This window comes from Canis lupus, chromosome 35, assembly GCF_011100685.1.
Source record: "Canis lupus familiaris isolate Mischka breed German Shepherd chromosome 35, alternate assembly UU_Cfam_GSD_1.0, whole genome shotgun sequence".
NCBI classification, from domain to species: domain Eukaryota; kingdom Metazoa; phylum Chordata; class Mammalia; order Carnivora; family Canidae; genus Canis; species Canis lupus.
In genome coordinates this window covers 5,607,871-5,626,155 of record NC_049256.1, presented here as the reverse complement: position 1 = coordinate 5,626,155, position 18,285 = coordinate 5,607,871, and the positions used below count along the sequence as shown (strand labels likewise).

Genomic DNA, 18,285 nt, shown 5'->3' with positions numbered 1-18,285 from the left:
GTTAGTATGACCTGGATGATGGGGTCAATTCATAACACTGTGCCTTCAGGCGCCAGGGACTACCCGCAATCCAAATGGACAAATCTGCCATCAAGCCTTCTTCCCCCGGACTTGTGTCTTAATCACTGTGGCAGCTGCTACTTTGCTTTTTTAAGTTCATGGGCACAATCGGTTACCAGCCACCTTTGTCCTTCACTGAAGCTCGAACACTTTAGGACGAGGCTCCTCCCAGTTCTGCGAATCAGTGCAGTTATCACCTGCCCTGAGGACTCTCCAAACCCCAGAAAAGGAAGGTCATTTATAATCTTCAGGGGATGTATCTGGCTTCTCTCCAGGGCGTTACAAACGGAGGCAGAAGCAGCAGGAAATAGAGCAAAGGAAGAAACTTCAGAGCCTGACCTTCCGCTTGGAAGTTCCCTCACTCGTGTCAAAATCAAATCTCCGCCTGTAAATCTAGTGGTCACATCGCACTTAGTCCACTTCCCATCCTTCCACAGGTGAGCTTTGCCAAAAGAAGAGTGACACATCTATGGGTTCATCAAAGACCAGTGAGAGAAAAGCAATGTGAAGGGGTGATGGTGGGGCTCAATCGGAGAGCCCGGGGCCCGTGTGGCATATTCTGCATGCAGGGGGGCCCTGGGTCTCAAGGATGGAGCACACCTGCCGTGGAGAGAGTCAGTCTCGGGGCGCCTCGGTGGCTCGGTGGGTTGAGTGTCCCACCCTTGGTTTCAGCTCAGGTCATGATCTCAAGGTTGTGAGATCAAGGCTCTGCGCACAGCGGGGAGTCTGCTTGAGACTCTCTCCCTCTCCCCCTGCCCTTCCGCACCTGCTAGGGCATGCCCTCTCGCCCCCCTTCCCCTGTCTCTCAAAGAAAGGAGTGGGTTCCTACTGTTGGCTGAAACAAGAGGCAGCTTGCACCAACATCAAGTGCACCCTCACCAAGAAGCCTCCCCCGCCCCACCCAGCTGCACCCACGTACAGTCTTGCTTGTCCTCCGTCTTGTAGGAATGGAGGGTGTCCACGAGCCGACTGGGCAGCAGCCTGTGGAGGCTGGACAAGGTCTCAAAGGTGCGACGCAGAACCTCAGGCTGCGCGTAGCTCTTCGGGGTCCCGGGTTTGCCCAGGAGGGGAAGCTCCAGCGTGGAAGGGGGGCGGGCGGCTGGCCCCGCGGGGACCCGCCTTGGCAGCGGGGAGGGCGCACCGGGCATCGGAGGCGGAGCCGGCGCAGGGGCCCCGCGGACCGCGCGTGCAGGGGGGCCTGGAACGCGCCCCTGGCGAGGGTCACAATGGCCCGAGCTGGAACCCCGCGCTCGCCCGCTCTTCAGCCCAGGGGAAGCCAGCCCGTCGGAAATAGCCGGCCCAGCCTTCCGGGGACCGCGGGCAGAAACGGGGGGCCCTGCTCCCCTCGAGGGCAGCGGGAGCCCGGGGCGCTCCCAGCCGGGAGCAGGGCCGCGCAGGCCTGCGGCCCCGGGACCCCCGAGGTGGGCACAGCGCCCCGGCAACGCCGTCGGGGGCGCGGGACATGGCCAGGCTGACCCAGGTGAGGGGCGCACCTGCTGCTGGTCTTTCTCCATCTCACAAAGCGGGATTCCGCCCTACCCGCAGGAGCCCTTCTTGGCGGTGGACCTGGTGACATCACTGTAAGCCACCCCCGTGCTAAGGAGCATAGTCAATGGTATTACAATAGCATCATAGCCTGAGCTAGCGCAGGCCTGAGCAAGACAGAAGGTGCGAGAACAGCCCCCAGACTGGGGGCAAAAGCACAGATAATAAGAAGCCAAGCCCCCCTCCCGGCTCCACCCCCAGGACTGGTGCTCCTCGCTCTGCCAAGCGCTAGGAGGCAGGGGGAGCAGGGGGAGCAGGGGGAGCAGGGGGAGGGAGGTGGGGGGCCAGCTGTCTGCCAGCCTTAACACCCTGGGCCAAGGGGGTCCCCTGGGGGTGGGGTGGGGGGGTGGCTCAGTGGATTAAGGCTAGTCTTCGGCCCAGGGCATGACCCCGGAGTCCCTGGATCGAGCCCCACATCCAGCTCCCTGCGTGGAGCCTGCTTCTCCCTCTGCCTGGGTCTCTGCCTCTCTCTCTGTGTGTCTCATGAATAAATAAATATTTAAAAAAAAAAAAAAAAAACCCTTGGCCAAGACTATATGCACATGGTGGTGACCTCATGGGACACGTCGGCATCCAGAGCAGAAGATGCAAACTTTTGCTTCTTAACTTGCAAACTAATTTTTCGGTGTGCACAGTTAAAAAGTGAGCCTTTTAAAAATAAACAAAAAAGGTATAGTGTAAATACAAATGTATGTAAAAAGACGTTCTAGAATCAGAGCCACTCAAGTATAATGGGATTCTTATCCTTTCATGGGTGTTTTTGGAAAGGGAAGGGAACTGGTGGAGTGAGGGGAGTAGAATAGGGAGTGAGGGGGAGACTTCTTTCTTCCAGGGGAACTTGAGTGTATTACTCTAAATATTTACACGATCAGAAAAGAACAAACCATGTTATAAGCCATTCCACAGGCCAAGGAAGCGATATATTAAAATGGATCCTTTTTTTTTTTTAAGATTTTATGTATTTATTAATGAGAGACACAGAGAGAGAGGCAGAGACACAGGCAGAGGTAGAAGCAGGCTCCACGCAGGGAGCCCGATGCGGGACTCGATCCCTGGACCCCGGGGTCACACCCTGAGCCAAAGGCAGACACTCAACCGCTGAGCCACCCGGTATCCCAAAACTGATCCTTTATACTGCATGTAAATGGATATATGTAATATTTATATATATCACATACACAATCAACTATATATATCAATATATATCAATTTACATCCAGTATAAAGGATCAATTATAACAGCATTATATATATATGACGCTATTGTAATACCATTGACTATGTTCCTTATACTGTACCCTTCATCCCTGCCATATGTGCATAATCATTGCTCTAAATAGCAACTGTTAGAATGTTTCTACTTATCTGGCTTATTGACCTTGGCTGAAATCAGAAGTAGGCCACATTATGATATTTTATTGTCAAATACACTGATGGATAAATGTCCTTTGCAATGGATAAGACTCCTTCGAGGAATCCATCTCCTACCTTTTCTCTAATTGTGCTGTAGTGGGAAGAACAGGGTTCAGGACCAGTTGGCAGTAGGCTGGCGACCCCCTGCTGCTAACTAGTCTTTAACTAGTCCTGTGATCTTGCTTTCAGGCCCCCAGGTCTCAGCCTACAAAACTAAGGTTCTCTGACAAAACGGATCCTTCTCTTGTGTATCTTGCTTGGAATTCAGCTTCTTCCAATTCTGTTCTCCCACAATCAATACATTTACGTTTCCACAACCACATTACTAATATATTATTATTTTTCAAAGAAAAGATGAGACAGTTCTCCTAAGCCAGAGGAGGCTCCCTTTCTTAGGGTGACAGTGAGTTGCTACGAAGAGCCAGGCGCGCCCCTTAGGTAGCAGCGCTGCGTTATTAGCTAAATTGATCCCACAGCACAGCACCTGCAGGACACCGGGTTGTTTTTCTAGCTCGGCTGATCTCTTATTCATGGCTTTTAGGTAAACGGCAATTCCTTTTTTTGTCCCAAAGAGGGCTGTTGTGTCTCCAGAACACCTTCCCCTTCCCCTCGGCCACGGTGGATGTGATAAGATCAGCTGGCTTCCAGAAGAGAAAGTATTCAGTAATGTTCAAAGGGAAAAGATCATCTCCAAGTTTCTTAAAGAAAGCGTTCTAAAGAGAGTGTTCCGATCAAAGCAGATGAGGTGGGACAGTTCCGACCGCCAGAAAGAAGGCCCAGGCTACAGCTTTCCTGGCACCAGAAAGTAAGTCCCGATCCTGAAACTTAAAAATCCCAAGTACACTGGTGATGTAAGGCTAAGAAAACAAAACTGCAGGGCATAGGCATCTAGGAGGAAGCCAGAGGGCTCTTCAAACTGCAGAAATCAAGTTCTACAGAAAAATCTAAATATAGGTAGATATTTACAGTTGAGAATTTATTTAAAAAATACTGGCACTTGATGGGATGAGCACTGGGTGTTATGCTATATGTTGGCAAATCGACCTTCAATACAAAAAATAAAACAAACAAACAAACAAAAGTACTGGCTGCAACTTACGCAGGTGTAGAGTTTCCCGATGTGTGTGTTTCTCTTCTGGAAATCTATTCCTATGCATCACCACCACATTCATTCTAGGAATAAATAGATTTTCAACAAGATTTGGTACATTGTTTTGCATCTAAATGGTGGTCTTGCAAATGAGGGAGCAAAGTGTTCAAGGTTAATTTTTAAAAGAGAAACACAATTTCTAACTTTAAAAAATATTTTTATATGTATTTCCTAAAAAAGAATTCTACAAACCCAAGAAAGTTGGGACATTTAAGGTAAATGCGTACAGAAATGGAGTCCTACGTCAGGGATAGATATAACTGGCCATTGAGAGCAAAGTAGAAGAAGTAGAAGCTGGAAAAAAGGGAAGCACAGGACTAGTTACCTCGCCCTACACGAAATACAAATCACCCATAATTGAACTGAAATGTTTCCCACTGAATAGACTCTTATTCACTTGAGAACAAAAAGGCATGCTATTAATTAGAAAATATGGCCCTGACTTTCTGAAAATATTTACATAATTACACCGAACAAGATTCCATCACAGTAGATAGCCAGCTGCGACGTTGACAGTACAGCAGGGACAAATAGAGGGAGGTGGAGGCAAATGCACGGGTAATATAAAAATATGAAAGGTTTTGAAAGAGGTGGAGCGGAATAGAAGGATTTCCCCGCAGAATAATTAGAAGCTAAGGAGTGTCGTCACTGACATTTCTTTGCATCACCCTGGACCACAAAAAGGAATGGGTAATCAAAGTGCTTTCCAAAAGAGTTTTCTGTTGGTCCAAATTGTCACCTCTCTCCGAGTGGGAGAAATGAGGTGAGCGGCAAGGCGCGCTTACCTGCCCAGTGATTGGCTCAAGGCTTTCCTTCTTTCCACCAATTCAGACCACCTCCCTCGTAATGAATGTAAGAGCTTGTTAAATGCCACGAGACAGAGGACTCGAGCTCTCCTTCCTTCACTGGGTTAGCTAATGAGGCAGAGGTTTAAAATATGGCAAGCCTGATGCTACCATTAAAAGCTGAATTCCAAAAATAAATAAATAAATAAAAAATAAAAGCTGAATTCCCGGAGTGGCCCTGGGATGGCCTGTATGGGATGTGCATTCTGTTGGGCCAAGGGCTGACGGTAGAGCTGCACCGAGCCACTGTGGGAAACAGGCCTCTATCCAAGGACCACCCCCTCATGGCTGCATGAGAGCCAGCTCAGACTCAAGGGTTTGGAGCGAGTAGGATTCTCTTAGTTGCTCACCTTATATTTCCCACGACCACCACATCTCACGCTTGCTTTCCTCTCTCTCAGCCTTGTCTCCTCACCGCCCGGGCTGGGTGCTCTCCCGTAGAGAGTGTAAGGGGCCAATGCTGTCACCAGAGCTCTCACCTGCAATACTAACAACTTTATCAATTCAACAAGTGATGCGGGGGGGGGGGGGGGGGGGCATGATTTTTATGCTGACATCAAAGCATTCCAAAAGTCTCCAGAAAAAGGAAGATGAGCCAAATTGATAAAGTTTTTAGGAATATGTCCTGTCAAGAAAAAAAAGAGAGAGAGAGAAAGAGAGAGAGAGAGATTCTTAGAGGATGTATTTATGGATGACAAATCTCAGAGGGACTTTAAGAGATGAAGGATCAGCTCATGTTCTGAAACAAAAGGAAAACATGGAAACCAACATAAAGCAAGGAAGACGGGAGGTACGGAAGCTAAATAAATGGCATGCATGCATGCGTACACATATGCACACCTCTTTTTTTGTCTCCTGTCTAGAGAACATAAAAGGACAAAATATTTCCCAGCTAGATATACTTGTAGAAAGTGTTAGCTGGAAGTACACGGACCCCAATACTTACCCAATTCACTGCTTTTCAAGTAACTGTAAGCTGGGAAAACAATATATTGAAGGCTCAGGTTGCTCATTCATGAAACAGGAATAGCTAGTAGGACCACCTTCATTGGGTTAAAAATATACTATTGGTTGATCCAAATAAAATGTTCAGCATTATGCCTGCCACATGGTAATCGTATCATAGCTAATGTTATTTTTTTTAGAATAATTAAATGAATTCAAATACATCTTGAGTGCCTACTATATGCCAGGTAGCAGGCTAGATAAAATAAGGCCAGGTCTTGCCTTTAAGATACTGGAAAAGATAGAGAGTGAGATACGGTAAGTGAATAATCATAATGTAACAGTGAGAAGGGAATCATAAACAAATGACTCATAATAACCTGATTGGGGAATCTTGGAAGAGGTTGTGATCTATTCTTCCCTGACCCATTTGTGAGGTAGATTTATAAGGATAGGACTTAGCTTAGGAGGGAGGAGGGAAAATAAAAAAGGGGAGCTATTATAGGAAAAGAAAAATGATGTATATACTGGAGGAGAGAGAGTGTTTAGAAACGTTGCAAAATGTCTGAGGTCTTGGATGGGAAAGCACTGGAACTGATAAGCGGACCCTTAAAGCCTGGCTACAGAATTCGGGCCTCATTCTTTGGCATTGGGAGGGCGTTAGAGCAGGTCTGTGTGTTTTATCAGCAGAAGGGAAAACAGTCTGAAGGAGGAGAGGGCCTAGGAGGCCTCCCGGGAGGCCGATGCTAATCTTATATTCATTCTCCTATATTTACTGTGCACCTACATGTGCCTAGAACAGCTTGCAGGGGGCAGCGTGTACCAGTGAACGAGACCACCAAGGCCACTGCCCTCACAGTTTTATACGCTACTGGGAAGAAACGGGCCATAGAAAAGCACACACGGTTACCAAGACTGTGAGGAGGCCGGAGAACACGTTGAAGCAGGGTGTTATGAAATGGAGTCAAGTAGGCGGGAAGGCTGCTTGGAAGTTGAGTCAGAGAAGGCCTCGCTGGGAGGCAAACAGAAATGCAGAGGAAGGAGACAGATACCTCTGGGCAGGGGATGGGGGTGGGAGACCCGAGCGCTGACCAACCCTTTAAATTGTATGGGACCTATGGGACCTATGGTTTACGTGTGCATTTTTCTGGGAAGACTCTCAGAGGAGTGTTGCATCTCTTCCCCCCATTTGTTAAGAACCAGCACGTTGAGATGCTTAATGAAACATTTTGGGGCTCAAATCTACAGTTGGGTGTTCAACCCAACAGAACGCAATAGCGTCATCAGCAAAGGGCTGCAGCCGTGTCTTCCTCAGATGTCTGTGCTTTATTATAAAGGGCATCTCTGACACTTTTAGTATTTGTTTACTTACTTACACACATGTACCAGACATGTTCACTTACATATTTATGTGTTATATATGTATGTACGTAATAATGCCTATGTAATAGGATATCCATGCAGATGTGTGGCTATATATGTGTGGATATATATGGATATATGCCAACACACACATATTTCGGGGAACTGAACTAAGACATAGGCATTTGGGGGACAAAACTGGCCTCCTCTGTCAGCTAAGTATATCCCAGATAGAAAAAAGTAATAATACTCAGCTTTTGTTTTCCCACTGTAAGACCCATAACTGATGTGGCCCAACCAGGGGTGGGCTTGCCCTCTGCTGGGGAGCCTTCCATCTTCTATTCTGGCTGTTTCACTATTCTGTACCCCAAGCGCAGCCAACTGTCTGCGGCTCTGCAGGTGATAGCCCGGCTGGTTAGGTCCCCTGTGCACTGGGCCCCTGCCTCGCTGCCACAGGTGCTTGCAGGGCTCTCATCCCGGGGTCAGGGTCAGGGACAGGGTTAGGCCGCGGTCAAGGGAAGGCCGTGGATGGAAGGCCGCGGAAGCAGGATCCCAGCCCTGACCCCAGCCCCTGCCTCACTGCTGCAGGTGCTCGCAGGGCTCTCAGCCTGGGGTCAGGGTCAGGCTGTGGCCGGAGGGCAGGCCGCGGAGGGAAGGCTGCGGAAAGAGGACCGTGGCCCAGTCCCCGCCTCGCTGCTGCAGGTGCTCGAAGGGCTCTCAGCCCGGGGTCAGGGTCAAGGTCAGGGTTAGGCCGTGGTCAAGGGAAGGCCCTGGAGGGAAGGCCGTGGATGGAAGGCCGCGGAAGCAGGACCCCAGCCCTGACCCCAGCCCCCGCTTCACTGCCGCAGGTGCTCGCAGGGCTCTCAGCCCGGGGTCAGGGTTGGGGGGTGCAGGGTTAGGCCGCGGCCCGAGGGAAGGCCGTGGAGGGAAGGCCACGGAGGGAGGACCCTGACCCCAGTCCTCGCCTCGCTGCCACAGGTGCTCTCAGCGCTCTGAGCCCGGGGTCGGGGTCAGGGTCGGGTGCAGGGTTAGGCCGCGGCCCGAGGGAAGGCCGCGGAGGGAAGCGGCGGAAGGAGGGCCGCGGCCCTGACCCCCGGCCGCCGAGCCCCGGGCGCCCCCCGCCCCCCGCGATGGCCGAGCGCGCCGGGCCGCCCCCGAGGAGGCTCGGAGGGGGGGCGCGGGGGCTCCCGGCCGGGCTCCTTGCCCTGCCCCCGAGGCGCCGGCCGAGCCCCGAGGACCCGTGGCCGCGGTGGAAGGCGCCCGCGCTGGGCGGTAGCTGCGGGGCTGCCCGGCGGCGGGGGGCGTCCTCGGGGTCGCTGCCCCCGCCCCGGCCGGCCCCCGCGGTGCGCAGGCCTCCCGCCGCCCTGGGGCCCGTGCTCCCGGCCGCCCGCCGCCCGCTGCCCTCCCTGTCCTCCCGCCGCAGGAAGCCCGAGGCCGCGGGGGCGCCCGCCCAGCCTTTCGCGCCGCCCGCGGAGGGGCCCGGGGCTCGGGGCGGCGGCCGCGGAGACGACGGCGGGGACCACACGTGGGCCTGCGGCGCCCTGGGGTAAGAGGGGGCCCCTGCACCTGCGCTCCCCGGGCGGGGGGGGGGGCCGGGCTGCAGATTCCGGGGTCCCCCCCGCCCCCCGCAGCGGGGCTCCCCTCCCGCCCCGGCCGCGGCCTCCCCCGGGGCGCCCAGCCCTGCCCCGCGGCCCCGCCAGGGCCTGGCATCCACAGGTGACCAGTACCCCCCCCCCGTTTTTATTGATATTCTATTTATCCGCGAGAGACACAGACACAGAGAGAGGCAGAGACACAGCGGAGGGAGAAGCAGGCCCCATGCAGGGACCCCGAGGCGGGACGCGATCCCGGGACCCCGGGGTCACGCCCCGGGCCCAAGGCAGCCGCTCCACCGCCGAGCCCCCAGGCCCCCCTGGATCTGGACCTCTTGATCCAAAACTTCCCTGAACCGTATTTTCTACGGATTTCTTGAGGGCACACCTCTCCCCGCAGGAGCCCATACACTGTAAAGGAGTCACGGATACTCTGGCTCCGCGGCTGTCCTGCGTGACTCTTTCCAGACGGTCCTGCCGTGACCCGCAGCCCGTCCTACCTGTTAGCCGGGGACTCCCTGCTGCTCCGGCCTCACACAGGTGCCCGGAGAGTTAGTGTTTGGGCCTGTGGGCCCTCGGTGTCCCCGCCCCGCGCCCCCAGGTCAGGCCCGTTTTCACACCCCGGCACCTGGTGTGAATGATGAAAAGCAGACATCCCGGGCCTGGTGTCTAAGTTCCAGAGAATTGGTCATGTTGGTTCTAATCTGCATCTCAGCTCTTTGATAGTGTCTCCATCCCCCGCCCCCCCCAAGACCTTAGTTTCCTAAGCTTCTGTGGGTCAGGCCCTCCAGTTTGCCTTTGTGGGAGCTTTGGGGCGCCTTGGGCCTTGCGGGGCCCATCTCCACCGCCCCGGCCGGGCCCTCGCAGCCCCCCGCCCCAAGCACCTTGGGACCTCTGGGTGCAGAGCCAGGCTCCCACTTTTCAGCGGCCCCTGAGGCACCTCACCCGCCCTGTGCCTGTCCCACCACCTGTGTAGGATTCTAAGGAAACAGAGGAGCAAAATGGGGAGAAGAAGCGGTGAGAGCGGCGGCAGCAGCCCTGGCGCCCCCGGCACCCCTCCCCAGGTAGGGCGGTGCTACCCTGGGCGGCTGGGCGCCCCCACCCCGGCCGAGCTCCCCCCACCCTGCCCCAATCCCTGCGCCCAGTGTCCTCGTGGCGCATTGGGAGGAGCCAGTGGGCCGTCTTTGTGCTTCTTTTAACAAAGGGAAAAGTCAGCCAGCAGCTCCCCAAAGCTCCAAAGCAGTTCTTGCAGCAGCTGGATTTGGGGAGAGGCCGCGCCTGGCTCCTCGGGCCGCGCCCACCTTTCCTCATTCCCTCACACGCACCCTGGGAAGACGGGGTCAGGGGGTGGGCTGTGGGCAGCAGCAGTTCCCAGGACCTCCGGGGGGGCGGCAGCACGCCTTCCCAGTTGACCCAGTTCTCGCTGTGTGACCTCAGCCGCGGTTTCCCTTCACTGTGTCCCCCCAAGAGTCTTCCCGCCACATGCTGTTTTGCCCGTTAGGGGACTAGGACCCCAGAGCTGAAAGAATCCTGATCCTCTGTCAGGGAGGTCTTTAAAAATCCAAATAACTGAGACTCACCTCCATCCCCACGGAGTCAGAACTTGTCATTCCTCCCCCCTCCCCCCCAAGGATCATTATTTTTAAAAGATGTATTTAATTTAGGGAGAGAGCTCATGCACCTGTGTGCAGGGGAGGGGCAGGGGGAGAGAGTCTCAAGCAGACTCCTCACCTGGGACTTGATCCCATGACCTTAAGATCATGACCTGAGCCAAAATCAAGAGTCAGATGCTTAACCGACTGGCCACCCAGGCGCCCCTCCAGTGTTTTATGTATGTATGTATGTATGTATGTATGTATGGGGTTTTTAAAAAAAAGATTTTATTTATTCATTCATTCATGAGAGACACAGAGAGAAGCAGAGACACAGGCAGAGGGAGCAGCAGGCTCCTTGCAGGACTCGATCCCGGGACCCCAGGGTCACACCCTGAGCGGAAGGCAGATGCTCAACCCCTGAGCCACCCAAGGCGTCCCTCAAGTATTATTTTTAAAACACTCCCTAGAAGAGGCTCATGCAGAGACTGGCCGTAAGTCCGTGTTGTCTGGGGAAGCAGGGAATTCACCTCCAGAGAAAGATGACCTGCAGCCGACCTTCCGATGGTCAACTACCCTTCCCGCCAGGGGATAGTTTTCTCATGGGCCGGTTACGTCCTCATACTATCCTCAAGCTTAACCTGCTTAATCTCCCTGTTCCTCCTTTCGTTTGGGGTGATACCTAACATTTTAGTTGTGTATTGCTTAGAGTTTAATTTACAAAGGATTTTCTCTTTTGAGATAGAAAACAAACTGAGTTCACTCCTTAAAAATTACTTTAAAAAAAAAATGAACTCCTCACCTCTTCATGTTCCCTAGTACAGGGTAGATTGCTACAGTCCTCTCCTGTACACGCCCCACATTTCCCCCCACACAGCACCTGGCACGTGCCTGGAACATAAATAGTACATATTAGGGCCTTTCCCTATTCACTTTTTGGCTTGCTTTTGAACATTTCCCAAGTGGTTTTCAACATCCGGAGTCTAGAATGAGTAGCGGACTGGTCAGCGTTGAGTACAATGTGCAGATTAGAGAATTTTCGTTGGCGGATGGAAAGATTTCATAGGCTATCAGATGTGGTGCTCAGATACAGAAAACTTGGCAAATGTGCCATTGTACGCCAGGCACACACTGAACTGGATATTTTATTATAGTTTTATTTTTTTTTAAGATTTTTTTTTTAATTCATGAGAGACAGATAGAGAGAGAGAGAGAGGCAGAGACACAGGCAGAGGGAGAAGCAGGCTCCATGCAGGGAGCCTGACGTGGGACTCAATCCCAGGTCTCCAGGATCCCACCCTGGGCTGAAGGCGGCACTAAACCACTGAGCCACCGGGCTGCCCTATTTTATTATAGTTTTAAAACCAATTTTGAAAACCTGTGTGTCTTTACTTTTAATAAAATAAGAACAAAACCATAAGTTAATGGAAAAGCCTTTCTATCTCCTACTAGGTGTTACCAAGCTGGTAATAGTTTGAAAAGAGAACAGTGCATGCTTCTCAAAAATGCTGTTAGTGTCCTTATAAGAGGGAGAATGGGTCATGAAACTTTATGCCTTTCTCACACTTTAGCCACAGACATGAAAAATTATGTACTTGAGCTTTTAAAGTGTTCTTAACGTTAAGTTTATCCTAAAACAAATATTGTTTTAGAACTTGTCTCACTGGAATTTGGATTCGGAAGTACCTGCTCCTGAAAATAAAAATCTCCCACCTGGAAAGGATAGTGCAGCAGGTGGTAAGAAATCCTAGACGTGTGTATTTATATTTATACATGTTGCAAATCTATATTCATATTTATGATATCAATGGCCACTCATATTAGAGGGGGTTTGTTTTTAATACAACCAGTTTTGTGTAACTATTAATTGTCATTTTTTCCATACATATTCTTTCAGGCAAAATTAACAAGGTAAGGATAAATGTTTGGTTTTAAATCGTTCACAAAACATTATTTTAAAACTATATGTTCATTAAAGAAAATTTTCTTTCTTTAAAAATTTCAATTTCATTTCTGTAGAGTTCTTCAAACAAGTCAAAGCTCTTTCTGTTCTGCAGGGCTGCAAACTGGTCATTAAGTTAATATATATTTTATCATATATTTTGTTCAGTGTGCCAATACCAGAAGTGGAAACTAATGTTGCGTGACTAGTGTTTTGTAGTCACTGCCAAAGGAGAAGTAGTCTCAGCTCTTAAGATATACTGAAGCCGTTAAGATGGTTACTATTTTGTTTTGAAGTAGTGAGGAATCTTTCATCTACTTTTTTTTGATCGAAATATAAAACACTTAACTGTTGGTAAAATAAAGTTAATCTTAATGATATTCGAAGCTCATTAGTTAACACTGCTGGTATTTGTAACAGATTATGCTAAATTGCTGCTGAAGTCAGTAAAAACAAATGATATCTGTATGTATAAAAGGGAGTATTTTATGACTTTATATTTCTTGGTTAGAACAAGAACTGTATATTCTTAGAACAATAACAGGAAATAGGGATGTATTGTGTTTAAAAGTCTTCTGCTGCTTTATAGAACCATTTGGAAATTCCAATAGATCAACTGATGCTAGAACTTAATTCGTCAGAGCATGCTCACAAAAGAACGCAGGTGAGATTTTATTCATCATACCCAAAGCATTTTTCTTGAAAATGCATGCAGTTACTAAGATGTTGTCCGTGGTTTTTCTGTTATCAGAATAGTAAACAAGGGATGTTTCAGTTATGGAGTTATCCTCTTAACGAAGGAAGTACCATGGAGAACAGGTGAGAGAATATTGATTTTCGTAAACCCCTAAATTAATGAAATACACTTAAATACACATGAGTTAAAAAAAATACTAAAAAAAGATACACGTGAGTTTACTCATCTGAAATACCAGGAGAAAAAAACAACCGGAAGAAAAAGTATTGTGTGCCACTTGTGGCAAATTATGGAAGCTCACCCTAAAACAGGAAGTGGCTGGCATACACTGAGGGCATCACTGGAATGTGAAGAATTCAGAGTTTTCTGTGCCCTTACAAGGAGAGTTTACGTGGGTAGAGTTGGAGCTTCTTGTTGAAGGGAAAAAGAAGTGTAACAGAAAAATCATAGTGCATCGGGTAGGAATGATTTCTGTCCCTTGCATATGTGAATCCATTTAACTGCCACAACGATCCTATAAGGCACTGTTGTCAGCATCCCTCTTTTACAGATGAGGACATGGAGTCAGGGTGACAAGGTATGTGACTTGCCCAAAGTCATGCAATGAGTGGATGGAAGAACCAGGCTCATGCAGTATATTGCTTGTCAGACCTTGTGTGGGTTTGATTTCTTAGTTTTTGGTTCTTAAACTTTGGTGCGTGTTGGGACCAGCTCGAACGCTTCTTACAAACAACCACAGGTTACTGCTACGTGGGGATGACATTTATTCAACACCGCGTCACTTTTACACACAGGATGTTGTTTGATGGAGCTCCTGAATCTGAACTAGAGAATTAGTTCCTCAGTTTCGTGCCCACTTTTGAGGGTAGGGTGGCTCACTGGATAGTAGCCGACTCCCCGGCTCCCCATCAGAGGGCCTTACGTCTGTGAGGCTCCCAGTAAAACTCACCTGATGCTGAAGTTTGAGGCGTGAATCCAAGATGTGCTATGGGGACCATAAGGACTAGTGTCCTAAGGGAACGTCAGTGTGAGGGGCATAGGAAAGCCACCTTCACTAGAAAGATCTCCCCTGGGAACAAGGATTTCAAGGTAAGAGGTCAAATGAAATGAATGGAGTTTTATCACACTAACACGGAGCAAACATAAACTGAGTCAGGAGCGGGGCAGTGGCCAGGATTACGAACCAGGGTCCCACCACTCAGCTCCACCACTTAGTAGGTGTGTGACCTTAACCACTCTGTGCCTCAGTTTCCTTACTCATAAAAGGTAGAAAGTAAAAGTCCCTATTTTATGGGGTTGTTGTGAGGACTGAACAGTATGATGTGTTTGATAGGCATTCGTCACTACTACCGGGGAAGCCTACGTATGTTGCAGAGTTAGAAGTCAGTGTCAATGAAATATCCTAGGACTGAGATTTTTCTCCTCAGTAGCCATCAAGAAGCCCAGAGCATAAAATCAATATCTTTCATCTAATGTTTTACATTTTGCAAAGTACGCTCATGTAATTGTCCTGCTTCTCAGCCCACCCCAAGGTCGGTACGATCATTACCATTCTGCTCACTGGTGGCAAAGGGGTTCAAACCTAGGTCCTCACGCCCAGATTTCATGGTCTTTTCAATAAACAACATGGACTGTGTCTATTATCAATTGTAGGTTTAAAGTGACTTCCTTGTGGTTTTACAAAGTTTACAAGTTAAATATTTAGCTAAATCAATACATTTTTACTATTTTCTACAGAAATGAAAGTATTTTTCAATATCCTTTACTTTGATGTGTTTAAACTGGCATGAGGGGCAGGCCGGGTGGCGCAGCAGTTTAGCACCACCTTCAGCCCAGGGCCTGATCCTGGAGACCCGGGATCGAGTCCCACGTCGGGCTCCCTGCATGGAGCCTGCTTCTCCCTCTGCCTGTGTCTCAGCTTCTCTCCTTTTGTCTCTCTCTCATTAATTAAAAAGCAAAAAACAAAACAAAAAAAAAAACCCCAAAAAAACTGGAATGAAAGGAAGCAAGAAGATAATGAGACTGTATATGTCAATTAATGCTTCAACTCTTCCAATGTCAGTACTTCAATAAGCTTGAAAAAAAAATAAAGTAAAAACCAGACTATAAACTCAGTATTCTATGGCATGGCTCTTTTGCAGTTTTCATTCTAATACACTACCTAGAAGCATTACTCATAAAATAAAAGAACACCATCGGATGAAAATTACTATGGGATAATTTTTTTTAATTGTATAGTTTTTTGGTTTTTTACTATGAAATAATTTTTGGTAAACATTGTTTTTGCTTCTTTTTATGTTAGCATGACTTTTTAAAACCACAACAGCTAAAGTAGAAGGCCTTCTTGAGAAACCTAATTACATCCTTTGAGTTTCCTTTTATCTAATACTGGGTGCATAAACATTTCACTATAATTTCACTTTGAGTTGGAGAGCCCGTTCTCAGATGTCATCACTGCACATACAATATTAATAACAGGCAAACATATAATTAGCCATCGTTAACCGGTGGCCACTCATACCATAGATGCAGCCAGCCATTTGTGGGTATGATGACCTGGTCACTTGGGCATGCACGAAGGGATGTCCAGATAATATTCTAATCTATATTTTTAAAAAAAATGTATATAGTTGTATATAATTGAGCATATTTAGAAATGAACATACATCTGTTACAGATACACAGAGGCCGTTGGAAACTAAATGTTAACCAGACTTTGATAATTTTGCTTATTGATTACCATTTTAACAGCATTTTAAGTCTAGTCAACAAACCATTCATTAATTAAATCCTTTTTTAAAGGGATTTCAAAAAGTCTGCAGTGGAAACTGGCTTTAATGTAACCAATAATCCCATGAGGCTCTTCACTCTGAACCACTCACTGACAAGTGCTTCATTCGATAAGCAAGTTGATCCTTACCCAGGACTACAGATGCCGTCAGGTCTCTGCTGGCCCTATGCCGATGGAGACTTCTTTAAGGACAGAAATGAGCCTTATATTAATTTATGTTCAACTGCAGAAAACAATAGTGGTGAATCTTTATGTGCCCCAAACTGGAACTTGAAATACGGAAACAGCAGTGTGGAAGAAAACTTAACAGACGAAAGTGATTTATCTGAAAATGAAAAAGCAAACGATAGTTTGCTCAGCTATTTTAAAAAGATGGACCTGAACTTAAAGCCAGAAACAATAGAAAATGTTGAGGAATCTTTCACAGAGGAACCAAGTGAAGTATTTCCATATCCCGATTTTCTCCCTTCTCCTTTCAATACCCTGGACTTGCACAAATTAGCCCTCTCAAAATCTGAAACTTGGAAAGCGACAGTGGAGCCTCCAGAAAGCTCTGTTGAACATTTGATCACTCGTTTACTGGAAATGGAAAGATTACAACATCTGACTATACAAAAAGAGAGGCCCAGACTACAAACTACCTTCTGTGCTCCTGCAGCTACTGAACGACCTTTCTCCTCCAAAGCTATCCCCAAAATGAGACAGCCCAAACTTTCGGACTCTCTGAGTCTTCAGACAACTTGTGTCAATAAAAGTCGTGAAAAAAGAAAAAGCACTTGTGGATCTTGCAAGCTTGAACAAAATGCTTCAAAATGGAATGGGAGCAATGCCGGCAAATGCAAATGGACTTCCAAACCACCATCTCTCAAAAGTTCATCCACCACCAAACAATTGGTTGCAACTTGTGATGACATTAGGAACCTCAAAAGCTCCATTTTAAATCCATGCCAAGAACTCTCAACCAAGGCCACTACTTCCCAGACAGCCCAATCATTGGTTAAAATGGTCTCAACCAGATGTCTGCCACCAAGGTCTCCGATCCCAGTTTCAGCTATACCTCTGTCTTTTCCCGAAAATCAGAGAGAAGAAATTAAGGCACCAAGGACCAAAAAGAAAACTTATCAAAAAAACATTGAATTAAACAAATCACTCTATATTCAGAAGTTAAACTGTTTATCACCTTCCTTTACAGCTAAGGATAAGTGTTCACCCATTGACCAAAAATAACTTTTCTCCTCCTCTTCTCAACGTGAGCAAGTCTTATTTCCAAGAAGCTTGACTAAAACATGCCTCATCATTCCGAGATGCAGGTATTACACACATGAAGAACTTGATGTGACGTGGAGTGGAACTCGTGAAAAGCACTGCTGAGATGTCTAATGTATAAATCCAAGGGCTTCCATACTGACGTACTTGGCAATCTTTTGCATGTTGTGTTTCAAAGGAATGTTTCACTTAGTAAATCAGTCAAAAGACTATTCTTTTGTTGTGATTGTTTCCCAGAATTCCATCATCAATAAATGCTGTAATCGACTTACTGCTGGTATATTTTTGTGTTCTGTGACAGTCTTAGGAGTGCAGTTACCTCTAGTAGGGACTTACTCTTTGGGTTTTCCTGTTCTGGTGGTATCTCTTTTTCTTTACTATTTCTAAAACCCCCTTAGTCTATCACTTTGACCTATTTAGTTGACCATTAACAGCTAAAATACTTGATTTTGTTGAATTAACATGCAAGATCCTCTAGATCCTCCCATGAATCTTTAAATTTTTTTCCTTTCCCAGGTCCTTTGTCACATACATGAAAGCGAGATCAGTTCTCCCGGGACCTAAAGAGAGCTGTAGGCATGAAACAACCCTCTTCCACTCAGACCTAACAGTTTTCAGAATGTCAAAGGAAAAATGAGAAAAGGTTGCTGTCCACATAGCAGCCAGAGTCTATTGTTAATGGCACTTTCCCCCTTAAGTTCTTTGTTGCTGGAAGTCTTAGCCCTGGTTAGTTCATATGCAAACAGCTAAGGCCTCTTTTTCTAACTTTCTTTTCTTTTTCTCTTTCTTTTTTGTATATATATATTTTTAATTGAAGTTCGATTTGCACCAAGGCTTCTTGACTCATTAAAAAGAACTGTGTGTGTGGAAGGGAGAGCGTGTGAAACAAGTGAAACAAACCAGTTGAGTCGGGGCTCTGGTGCAGGCCCGCGTGCACAGAATCTGAGAGTGGGGTTCAGGGACCCGCATGATAAACCTCCTGCGTGATTTTAATGCAGGGGGTTCTTGGATCACATTTTGAAAGATATTGTAAAGGGCAAACTTGATGTAAAATGCATAGCTCAGTTTGGATGTTTGGGGGCGAG

The 18,285-nt window shown here is 47.8% G+C and overlaps 2 protein-coding genes across 16 annotated transcripts in view; one reads left to right on the top strand and one right to left on the bottom strand.

Annotated features, from left to right (window-relative positions):
• The window catches only part of C35H6orf201 (chromosome 35 C6orf201 homolog), a 30,951-nt gene extending 29,718 nt beyond the window's left edge, over positions 1-1,233 (bottom strand). For all 7 annotated transcript variants that reach the window (XR_005384237.1, XR_005384239.1, XR_005384240.1 and 4 more), the window contains exon 1: positions 980-1,233. Coding sequence is in view for 1 of the 7 variants with exons in the window: in XM_038584068.1 (XP_038439996.1) it covers positions 980-1,208 (229 nt within the window). In the remaining 6 variants the exon portion in view is untranslated. The remainder of the gene's footprint in view (positions 1-979) is intronic.
• A 107-nt stretch (positions 1,234-1,340) lies between these two features.
• On the top strand, positions 1,341-17,471 carry FAM217A (family with sequence similarity 217 member A). 9 transcript variants are annotated; one of them, XM_038584055.1, is made up of 9 exons: positions 1,341-1,540; positions 3,591-3,823; positions 8,744-8,866; positions 9,889-9,976; positions 12,157-12,238; positions 12,402-12,415; positions 13,036-13,110; positions 13,198-13,265; positions 15,946-17,471. In XM_038584055.1, exons 1-9 carry the CDS (start codon positions 1,523-1,525, stop codon positions 17,159-17,161), a joined length of 1,917 nt encoding a protein of 638 aa, XP_038439983.1. In that variant the 5' UTR covers positions 1,341-1,522; the 3' UTR covers positions 17,162-17,471. The 9 variants fall into 9 exon arrangements, with proteins under 9 accessions (XP_038439983.1, XP_038439982.1, XP_038439984.1 ...); XM_038584054.1 differs by having other exon boundaries at positions 12,157-12,241; XM_038584057.1 differs by having other exon boundaries at positions 1,411-1,540; positions 3,560-3,823; positions 12,157-12,241; positions 15,946-17,161.
• The last annotated feature ends 814 nt before the right edge of the window (positions 17,472-18,285 follow it).

Coding starts and splice junctions, on each gene's coding strand:
- FAM217A (XM_038584054.1), top strand. Junction 8,867..9,888: donor TGGGCCTGCGGCGCCCTGGG/GTAAGAGGGGGC, acceptor CCACCTGTGTAG/GATTCTAAGGAAACAGAGGA. Junction 13,111..13,197: donor ATGCTCACAAAAGAACGCAG/GTGAGATTTTAT, acceptor TTCTGTTATCAG/AATAGTAAACAAGGGATGTT.